The sequence below is a fragment of the Polistes canadensis genome, unplaced genomic scaffold (genome assembly GCF_001313835.1).
Source record: "Polistes canadensis isolate GaletaPanama2010 unplaced genomic scaffold, ASM131383v1 scaffold_409, whole genome shotgun sequence".
NCBI lineage: Eukaryota > Metazoa > Arthropoda > Insecta > Hymenoptera > Vespidae > Polistes > Polistes canadensis.
In genome coordinates, this window is record NW_014569956.1 from 58275 (window position 1) to 70298 (window position 12024).

General features: G+C 29.6%; 1 protein-coding gene across 1 annotated transcript; it reads right to left on the reverse strand.

The window, feature by feature from the left end:
* Positions 1-1572: 1572 nt before the first annotated feature.
* Positions 1573-2765, reverse strand: LOC106792346. Its single transcript, XM_014758725.1, has 2 exons — positions 2039-2765; positions 1573-1657 (listed from the first exon to the last, which is right to left on the reverse strand). Exons 1-2 carry the CDS (start codon positions 2629-2631, stop codon positions 1573-1575), a joined length of 678 nt encoding a protein of 225 aa, XP_014614211.1. The 5' UTR covers positions 2632-2765.
* Between the last annotated feature and the right edge of the window lie 9259 nt (positions 2766-12024).

Genomic DNA, 12024 nt, shown 5'->3' on the forward strand with positions numbered 1-12024 from the left:
GTTCCTATGTTGTTCTAATCGTTTTTTTAATTTTTGTTTTGTTTGTCCTATATAACATTTTTCACATTCACATGGTATTTTATATATCAAGTTTGATTGTTCCAATTTATCATCTTTATCTTTTAGTTTAACTAAAATTGTCTGTTTGCAAACGTTGACTTCTCTGATTTCTGTTGTCGAAACGGATGTATCGCAGAATCTCAGTGAAATCACGTCTACTCATACTGCTGGAGAAAAATGATGGTCCCTAATTGATGTTCCACAAATATTGAAGCCTTAAAGTATTTCCTTCGTACGCCTTACGTGCGTACAATATTGCATTGAATGCTTTTAATTTTTCTTGCGAAATTGTCCAGTTTTTCCCCAAAATTCGAGAGGCTTCTAACTCTGTACCAATTCGTATATGTTCCAAAATATAGTTGTCAATCAGTAATATGAACGCACTACTTAAATCTTCGATCAGTAATGTTAGTTTTAGCATGTGCTGTTAGCCCGTGTATATCTTTAAAAGCACTATTAACTGGTAGCCTACCAGCAAAACATTTTCTTTCAATTTTTGTCTAAATAGTTCCGTCTGAAGCAATTTCAGTTTGCTGATATGGTACGTTACTTCCACCTTTGTCTCCAGAACTAGAAGGGAATCGCATGCATCGTCTCGTACGTTTGTTTGAAATATTTTCGCGATTACTGTTACTTAACTGATGGTCTCATGATTTACCCGAACTCATACATTTCTTCGAAAAACAGGCTTCAGTCATTTTGACTGGTACTGGTATAAATGTAGAAAAAAAAAATATATTTTTTATTAGCATATTTAAAAAAAATTAAATTTATAAAATGTATTTAATACTCATAGCTACAAAAGTCATAAAATCAATTAGGAAATAAAATGTTATACGTAGTAGGAATTTTTCATTGAAATTGTACGACTAGTCAAAATAACTGGTCAGGTAAGTCTAGTGTAAAAAAAAAATTTCGCAGCTTCCTGGATAGAACAGTAGTTAAAACTCTCAGATTTCTAAAAAAGTGCTATATAACAAAGGCTATAAAACGTTTTCTATCAAGTTTTAAAGCGTATACTCACAAATGAAAAGTTTTAAATCCGATTAGGTTTGGAAAACATCATTTATATTTCAACAACTGCACTTCAAAAAAAGAGAAAAAATCATTTTATTACAACTTTTTTTAGTTACTTTACGTGTAGAATTCAATTCTTTTTTGAAGAAATTCTATTGTATTAACCTCACATCCATTCTGTTTAGTTTCTAATAGCACATTTTTACCGTCGCTATAAAATTTCTAATATAATTAAAAGAAACTATCGTTGCTTTCTGGATTAAATCGTAGTTAAAAACTGCAAAATTTCTAAAGAAGTGCTATTTAACAAAAGCCTTAAAACGTTTTAAATAATACTTTAAAGCATATACTTACAAATAAAAATTGTTTCTGACTTGCAAGTCAGAAAAAACGCGTTTTTTGTGAATTTTTTCCAAAGAGGCATTTTATTTTATACTATAATGGAAAAAATGTACTTAAACAGAATTTAATGTACTTCAACAATCAGCGGTTTATTTAAAAAAATATTAGATCCCCTAGCTCCTGTAGATGATCTGCGGAGAGACCTCCAAAAAAAAGTGCTTGGCAGTGAGCAAGATATCTCAGGTTCAAATTATCTGAAAACCAAAAACCAAAAATATTTAGTTTTGTAATAAATMAATACAGGTAATGATCGAAGGTCTAGTCAAAATTTTGATTTTTGACAAAATGGCGGCTGTTCAAAAAAAAAATTCAGTTTTTCATGAAAATTTTTCACTTCAAAGTGGCTTAAAAAATCGAAATTATTGTCCAAAACCTTATTCCTTAAATCATTACCTGAAAAATATATCTAAGTAAGTCGTGTGAAAATTTTAAACCGATCGGTTTAGGGGTTTCGGAGAAATTTTCCTCACCGACTCTGAAAACACGGTTTTGAGATAAACGCGTTTAAAGTTTCGGGAATGATTTACACTAAATTAAAAATTTTTTTTATTCAACTTACATCGTGTCATCTATTCCAGCACCATAAGAGGAACCCTCTGCTTCGTCGTTTGCCTCCAAAATGTTTAGTTGTTGTTGTCTACGAGCCATTCTCCCCTCGCGCGTCGACCCTTGCGCTCTTGGGTCCGAAATTGAGATGCGCTCTGCGTCYTCTTTACTCACGAAGGAATGAGCATTGGGTCCAAGTGATAATCCCATAGCACTGATATAATAAAGAAGAGATGTTTTACTTTCATTAAAGACCCCGGCTGCAATGTTTGCAGCTATTTCCACAATTTTAGAGCCAGCTGGAATATTTTTTTGAGTTATTTTCCATATCAGCTGATTATAACTTTCATTATTGTTCTGGGTAAAACCACCAACGCATCGTTCCAATAATTTTTTGTTACTTAGATCTTCGTAAATTGGAAAAATAGCTGTTGCAACATCAGGTGGTAAGGCCTCATAATCATGTTTATAGCTGGGCAAAGTTCCCAAGACTCGCGCTTTTTGCCACGAACACGACGAGTTTTCTCCTATAGGACAATTATCATGCTGAGGGTTTTTATCTGTAGAGCAGTTATGGAAATAAGATGCCCAAATGGCTTTATACATACTGTCAACAGAATCCCAGTGTCTCCTAATCACTAAACCATAGTAAACGGTTAATTTATCAATAAGTGTCCCAGTCAATTTACCTTTGCCACCAAGTAACTTTTTTTTTTTTTTCCATTCTTATCTTTCATTTCTTCTACTGTATTATTTACTATGTCTCTTAGCCGTTTGCTTATTCTTTTTTGGACATGCCTAATACATTCTTTCTTCGTTACTTCTGTCTCACCATAAGGAGCAGCCTTCAAAATCCCCGAATAAGTTTTAGAGTCACCATCACCGATGTAGTTTCTAAAACGAACTTGATACTTTTCCAATGAACGTTTGAACATGGTAATAACAGCATCAACTTTCATTTTTCCTGATGACCCCCCGTAGCTAGCTGAGCATACGTCATTGTGCTCGTTCCACTATTCCTGATATTCAGCAGTATCCTTGTGAGATTTCCAAGGCTCGCATTGCTTACAGTAAGAGCTKTTAACTAAAAGATCAATTATTTTTAAACTGTTGTATCTAATTAGAGATGTAACTCCCAATAGATAAGTAAATCCCCTTTTTTTCCAAGTTCCATCTCCTGAGACTGTTAAATCACTCTTATGTTCCTCACCCTGCTGTTCAGACGTGGCATTCATTTCCTCGACACAAGCTTTTTTTAAAAGTTTATGTGTGACTACTGACACACATTCGTGGATATTTTGAACGATCATATCATATGAAGTTTGGAGCAAAAAAGCTGTCATGTCCATTAGCCCACAAAATTGAGTAGCACCTTTTAAATCTAACCCAAGGGTTCTCATCACAAATATAAATCGTCGATTTATTTCATACGAGTGTTTGACAAARTTACAAGAGTTTACACTACGAGGACTACATTTATCACATAAGATAACAATTTTAAAACCAAGTCCACGTTCTGATGCTGTTTCAAATTTTACTGGCTCACGGCAAGTTTTACACAATACATACTCACTAATAGCCGTAAACGCAGTTATAAAATTTAAAATTCTATATTCAACTGACGTATCGCGAGTTACATATATTTCCTCTTGCGCTTTAAATTTTTTTGCTGAGGCGCTGAAACTGCTATCATCATATTCTACGGTTTTCGGATTAAAAACGTTCTTTCGTTTATTTCTTCGAGACAACTGTTCACTAGAAGTTCTACGAGTTTCTCTGCTAATTTTACAAAGCATTTTTTACTTTAATTAATTAATCTATGCACACAGAGAAATACACAAACTGAGCAAAAACACAACTTGTCAACGTGGAAGATCACTTTTAACTGATGAGTTCACATATTTTTAACTTAAAATTCCTTAATATACGTTTCAGGTATAAACTAGACCTTTTGTATTATTATCTTAGGGTCCCAAACACAATATAAGWCGAGAACRAAAGTATAGCGGYTACCAGAAACAGCTGCTACTCCGGCTCGTGCTCCGCCTACTTTCGAACGCTCGGAGACGTTCTTACTAATACGCTCATATCTCCGAAACTAATTGTCGGATCGATTTGAAATTTTCAGAGAATATTCTAAAATATATTTACATTCAAAAAATGAATAAAAAAAAAAAATTTTTTTGAAAATCACAAGTGGATATAACCCCTCAAGTACGATATTATTTAGCAAATATCATTTATATTTTAAATACTGCAGACAACAAAAAAAGATAAAATCATTTTATTAAAATTTTTTTTGTTACCTTACGTGTAAAATTTAATTCTTTTTTGACGAAATTCGATTGTATTCAACCTGACATTCAATCTGTTTAGTTTTTAATATCACATTTTTACCGTCGCTAAAATTGTCTCAATATATTTAATAGATATTTTTTTTACTTTCTGGATTACATCGTAGTTTAAAACTATATAATTTCTAAAAATGTGTTATTTAACAGAAGCAATGAAACGTTATCTCTAAAGCTTTAAAGCGTATACTTATAAATAAAAAGTTATAAGTCTGTTTAAATCTAGCAAATATCATTTATATTTTAACAAATGCAGTACAAAATAAGAGTACAAATCATTTTATTATAAATTTTTTTGTTACTTTACGTGTAGAATTCAATTCATTTTTGACGAAACTCTATTGTAGTTAACTTGACATCTATTCTGTCTAGTTTCTAATAGCACATTTTTAATGTAGCTAAAAATATTTCAATATATTTAGGAGACATTTTCTCTGCTTTTTGGATTAAAAAATAGTTAAAAACTATCAAATTTTTAAAAAAGTGCTATAAAACACAAGCTGTAAAATGAATTTTTTCCAAGTATAAAGTGTTAACTGACCAAAAAAAACAGTTAAGTCTTATAAAATCTTGCAAATATCATTTATATTTCAACAACTGCCGTCAAAAAAAAGAGTAATAATCATTTTATTACAAGTTTTTTTGGTTACTTTATGTGTAGAATTCTATTCTTTTTCGACGTAAGTCGATTGTAGTCAAATTGTCATCCATGTTTTAAGTTTCGAATAGCACATTCTTTTCCGTTGCTAAAAATTTTTCAATATATTTAAAAAAATTTTTGCTACTTTTTGAATTAAATCGTATTTAAAAACTATAAAATATCTAAAAAAGTGCTATTTAACACAAGCTATAAAACGTTATCTTTTAAGGTTTAAAGCGTATACTTACAAATAAAAAGTGTAAAATCTGAAAAAGTTTAACAAGCATCATTTATATTTTAACCACTGCAGCAAAAAAAGAAAAAAAATTATTCTATTACAAATTTTTTTTGTTACTCTACGTGTAGCATTCAATTATTTTTCTACGAAACTAGATTGAAGTCAATCTAACATCTATTCTCTTTATTATCTGATAAAACATTTTTACCATCTCTGAAAATATTTTGTTTTATTTAAGGGAAAGTTTTGCTGCTTTCTGGATTAAATAGAAGTGGAAAACTATAAGATTTCTAAAGAATCTCTATATAAAAAAATCTAATAAACGATTTCTTTCAAGTTTTAAAGCGTACACTTACAAATAAAAACTGTTAATTCCGATAAAATCTAGCAAATATTATTTATATTTACACAACTGCAGTTCAAATAAACGAAAAAAATCATTTTATTAAAACTTTTTTTGGTTACTTTACGCATAGAATTCCACTTATTTTTGACGAAACTCGATTGTAGGCAACCTGACATACATTCTGTTTAGTTTCCAGTAGCACATTTTTTCGTGACTTAAAATTTTTAAATATATTTAAGAGAAATTTTTGCTGCTTTCTGGATTTAATAATAGGTAAAACTATCGCATTTCTAAAGACGTTCTATATAACTAATGCTATAAACCGCTTTCTCTCAAGCTTTATAGCGTGTGCTTACAAATAAAAATTGTTAAGTCCGATTAAATTATGAAAACATACTGTATATTTCAAACACTGCAGCTCCAAACAAGAGAAAAAATCACATTATTACAACTTTTTTTAATTACTTTACGCGTAAAATTCAATTCTTTTTCTACGAAATTCGATTGTAGGCAACCTAACATTTATTCTATTTAGTTTTTAATAGCACATTTGTACCGTCGCTAATATTTATGTAATATATTTAAAAGAAATTTTTGCTGCTTTCTTGATAAAACTGTAATTAAAAACTATAAAATTTCTAAAGAAGTGCTGTAAAAGAACAGCTGTAAAACGTTTTCTTTTAAAATTTAAAGCGTTTACTTACAAATAAAAAATGTTAAATTTCATAAAATCTAGTAAATAATATTTATGTTTTAAATACTGCAGTCTAAAAAAAAAGAAAAAATCATTTTATCACAAATTGTTTTGGTCACTTTACGTGTAGAATTTCATTCATTTTCGACGAAACTCGATTGTAGTCAAAAAAACATCTTTTCTGTTTAGTTCCTAATAGCAGATTTTACCGTTGCTAAAAATTTTTCAACATATTTAAAAGAAATTTTCGCTACTTTCAGGAATAAGTCGCAGTTAAAAACTTTAAAATTCCGAAACAACTGCTATTTAACATAAGCAATGAAACGTATTCTTTCCAGCTTTAAATCGTATAATAAAAAATAAATTGTGTTAAGTCCGAAAAGTTTTAACAAACATCATTTATATATCGACTACTTTCAAAAGAAGAGAAAATATTATTTTACAACAACTTTTTTTTATTACTTTACGTGTAGAATTTAATTCTTTTTGGAGGAAACTCGATTGTAGTCAACTTGCTATAAACTCTGTTTAGTTTCTAAAAGCACATTTTTACCGTTGCTTAAAATTTTTTATAATATTTAGGAAAAATTTTGTCTGCTTTCTTGGTTGAATAATAGATGAAAACTATCAGATTTTTAAATACGTGCTATATAACAATAGCTATAAAACGTTTTATTTCAAGTTTCAAAGCGAATACTAAAAATAAAAGGGTTAAGACCATAAAGTTTTGACAAACATCATTTATATTTCAAATACTGCTGTCAAAATAAAAGAAAAAATAATTTTAATACAAATTCTTTTTGTTACTTTACGTGTTAAATTCAATTATTTTCGACAAAACTGGATTGTAGTCATCATGTCATCCATTTTGTTGAGATTCTAATACCACATTTTTACCGTCGCTAAAAATTTATCAATATATTTAAGAGAAATTATCGCTAATTTTTGACAAAAATAATAGTTGACAACTATCAATTTTCTAGAGAAGTGCTATATAACGACAGCTATAAAACGTTATAAATTAAGTTTTAAGAGTATACTAACAAATAAAAAGTGTTAGGTCCAAAAAAATCTAGCAAATATCATCTATATTTTAACAACTGCAGTACGAATAAAGAGAAAAAATCATTTTTTTACAAATTTTTTCGGTTACTTTACATGTAGAATTCAATTTTTTTTCGACGAAACTCGATTGTAATCAATCTGACATCCATTCTGTTTAGTTTCTAATAGCAAATTTTACTGCTGCTAAAAATTTTTCAATATATTTAAAAAAATCTTGGCCTCTTTTTAGATTAAGCCGTAGTTGAAAACTATCTCGTATCTTAGGTATTGCTATATACCAAAAGCTATAAAATTTTTTTTCAAAGAAACTCGATTGTAGTCAACCTGACATCTATTGTGTTTAGTTTCTAAAGGCACATTTCTACCGTCGTTAAAATTTTTTAATATATTGAAAAGAAATTTTTGCTGCTTTCGGGATTAACTAGTAGATGAAAACTATTAGATTTCTAAAAAATTGCTATATAAAAAAATCTATAAAACGTTACCTTTCAAGTTTTAAAGCGTATACTAACAAATAAAAAGGTTTAGGTCCAAAAATTTTGCAAATTTTATTTATGTTTCGACCACTGTAGTAAAAAAAAAAAAAATCATTATATTAAAACTTTTTTTTGTTACTTTACGTGTGGAATTATATTCTTTTAAGTCGAAATTCAATTGTAGTCTAATTGTCATCCATGTTTTTAAGTTTTAATTGCACATTTTTTCCGTCGCTAAAAATTTTTAATATATTTAAAAGAAATTTTCGCTACTTTCTGAATTAGATCATTTTGGAAAACTATAAAATTTCTAAAAAAGGTCTTTTAACCGTTTTCATTCAAGGATTAAAGCAGATACTTACAAATAAAAAGTGTCAAATAGGAAAAATATTGGCAAACCTTATTTATATTTTAACCACTGCAGTTCCAAAAATAAAAAAATCATTTTATTACAAATTTATCTATTTTATTTAAAAAGTGTTAAGTCCGAAAAAATTTTGCTAACATTATTTATATTTCAAAAACTGCAGTCAAAAAAAAATAAAAAATCATTTTATTAAAATTTTTTTGTTACTTTACGTTTAGAATTTAATACTTTTTCGACGAAACTCGATTGTAGTCAACCTGACATCTATTCTTTTCTGTTTCTAATAGCACTTTTTTTTGTCGCTAAAAAATTTTTAATATTTTAAAAAGAAATTTTCTCTGCTTTTTGAATTGCACAGTAGATGAAAACTATTAGATCTCTAAAAAATTTCTATATAAAAAAGCTATAAAACGTTTTTTTTTCAAGTTTTAAAGTTTTTACTTACAAATAAAAAGTGTTAAGTCCCAAAAATGTTAGCAAACCTCATTTACATTTCGACAACTACAGTAAATTAAAGAGAAAAAATTATTTTATAAGAACTGCTTTTTGTTACTTTACGTAAAAAATTTAATTCTTTTTCGACGAAACTCGACAGTTGTAAATCTGAAATCTAAAATGTTTAGTTTCTAATAGCACATTTTTACTATCGCTAAAAATTTTTTAATATATTTAGGAGAAATTTTTGCTGCTTCCTGAAATGATTAATAGTTGCAAACTATTAGATTCCTAAAAAAGTTCTATATAACATAAGCTGTAAAACATTTTCTGTTAAGTTTTAAAGCGTATAATTACAAATAAAAAGTGCTAAGTTCGATAAAATCTAGCAAAAATCATTTATATTTTCACAACTGCAGTTCAAAAAAAGCGAAAAAATCATTTAATAACAATGTGAAACCTACAAGCTCTGCTAGATGTATAAATTATATTTCGAATCATCTAATTGGCAAAAAAATTGGGGTCATTAAAAGTTTATTATTTTGAGCACTGACGTTAAGTAGTAAGAAACTCCACATAAAAAATAAGGAAAGAATAGAAATAATCTTAAAAAATAATAATGTCCTAATGAGTCCTATACACATGGTGTTTATTAAGTTTAAAATAAAACAAGATCAGAAAAAAAAGGAACTTAATGGCAAAAAAATTATTACATTACCGTTTATCAAACCTTTGTCGAATAAAATAAATAAATGTTTCAGAAATTCTAACGTAAAACTAAAGGACAAGGTAAATAAACTAAAACAATCAAACCTTGTTTACAAAATACCATGTAAATGTAAAAATGTTTGATAGGACAAACCAAACAAAATCAAAAAAAAGATTAGAACAACATAAGAATGATTGTAAACCTACAAATGCTTAAAAGAATAATACTACTGCGTTAGCCGAGCACCTTTTTAAAACAGGACAAAAGTTCAAATTTGAAGAGACAGCTATTTTAGACAGAGATATCAACTAGTACAAAAGAAATATAAGCGAAATGTACCACATAACAAATAACAATACAGTTAACTATAGGACAGACACGAACAATTTAAACAACATCTATAATGATAGTTTAAAATTTAATTATCATAAAATTTAATTATTACCACTTGTTGTTTGTACGTATACGCTTTAAAGCTTGAAAGAAAATATTTCATAGTTTCTGGTAAATTGCACTTTTTTAGAATTATTATAGTTTTTAACTACGATTTAATCCAGAGAGTAGCGAAAAATTCTATTACATATAATAAAAAATTTTTAGCAACGGAAAAAATTTGCTATTAGAAATTAAACAGAATAGATTTTAAGTTGACTAACATTGAATCTTTTTGAAAAAGAATTGAATTCTACACGTAAACTAAACAAAAAAAAATTTATTTAAATGATTTATCTTCTTTTTTTAGATTGCAGTTGTTGAAATATACATGCTATTGGCTAGATTTTATTGGTCATACCACTTTTTATTTGTAAGTATACGCCTTAAACTTAAAAGAAAACATTACCTAGCTTCTGGTTTATTGCACTTTTATAAAAGTTTTATAGTTTTTACCAACAATTAAATTCACAAAGTAGCGATATTTTCTATTTAATATATTAAAAAATTTATAGCGACGGTAAAAATGTGATATTAAAAACTAAACAGATTGGATGTCAGGTTGAATACAATCGAATTTCGTCAAAAAAGAATTAAATTTTACACGTAAAGTAACCAAAAAAATTTGTAAAAAAATGATTTTTTTCCGGTTTTCGAGTGCAGTTGTTGAAAGATAAATAATATTTGCAAGGTTTTATCAGACTTTATAGTTTTTATTTGTAAGTATTCGCTTTAAAGCTGGGAAGAAAACGTTTCCTAGCTTCTGTAAAATATCACTTTTTTAGAAAGATTATACATTTAAACTGCGATTTAATCTACAAAGTAGCGAATATTTCTTCTTAATATATTAAAGAACTTTTAGCAATGGTAATAATGTGCTATTAGAAACTAAACAGAATGGATGTCGGGTGGACAAAATTTAAGTTTCGGTAAAAGAGAATTGTATTCTACACGTAGAGTAACCCAAAGAAAGTTGTTGTTGATGCGACCGATGCCTTAATCGGTACTCCAGTGAAATAGTAGTGAATCGAAAAATGCCCTTACGGGTGAAATCGAGATTCTTTATTAATGGGAAGAAGGATAGGAAAATAAAACACAATAAAGACTTCATTTGAGCCCAGTCAGTAATAAAAAGTACGCTTTATTTGGCTCGTCAGGGAAAAGCCTTTCGGCATAAAAACCCTGGTTGAAACGATGAAGAAGAATCCACAAAGCAGTATAATTCTGGCCAAGTGCAGGACCGCCTTTGTCCCTTGTCGCTGGCCGAACTTAGATGATATGGTATTGCGCAATACACAGAATTCTCCTTGAAGTAGTTCTCGCAAGTCTCAGCTAGATGAATCTCGAGCGATGAATCCAGAGTGACCAAATGATGAATGCCAACAGGCGCCAGAACGCGCTGGGTTTTATACCAAAAAGCGATGCAATGCTGCACCAATCACCGAAAGGCCCGAGCATAACGCGGCTGTCGATACATGTGATTAGCATAATAAATGTGGTGGGAGAACTCAAGCTAGAAGCAAGAAGGAGCCTTTACAAGCATCTTAGCGCTACCGTGGCTTCCACCAAAAGCAAAGACACTGCTTTGTCGAGCGTGTCTCACGTCTCGGCAGGGCTGTACATGCCCCGGCGCTTCGCCCTACTTACTCGTTGCGTATAATACGCAACATACCCCCCCCTTGAATGGACACCGTTCAAAATTTAAAAAGATACACATACAATAAAATACAAATTATAAAACATATACATACACTGCTAACCGCATATTATAATACATATTCAAAATTAACTCTACTAAATTACAAGTTTTTTTTTTTTTTTTTAAATCGTTCGGCAAAGAAGAAAGACGTTTAATACCGCGCTATACAAGACCGTTGGCAGGTTTCGCGGCTGCCTTGTGTTTTATTCCGTCAGCTCTCGCATGTATCTTTGTGACACGTCCTACTGGCGTTTGCTCTTTCAAATATTCCTTATTCCATCATTTCCAGAACAGCTGTCTCACCCGCTGAAYGTGCTGCTATTGCGATAGACACCCAGATGATACATCCCTGTACTCGTCCTCTGGCAGACTCGGAAAATAATATCCAATTAAAAAATGACCAGATGTAAGAGCACGCAAGTCGTTCAAATCATTAGACCGATGGGTGATGAGACGCAAGTTTAGAATAGCCTCTATCTCGAGGACGTAAATTAATAATGCCTCACACGATAACATTGCTTCGCTAACAATTCTAACTAGACTAACT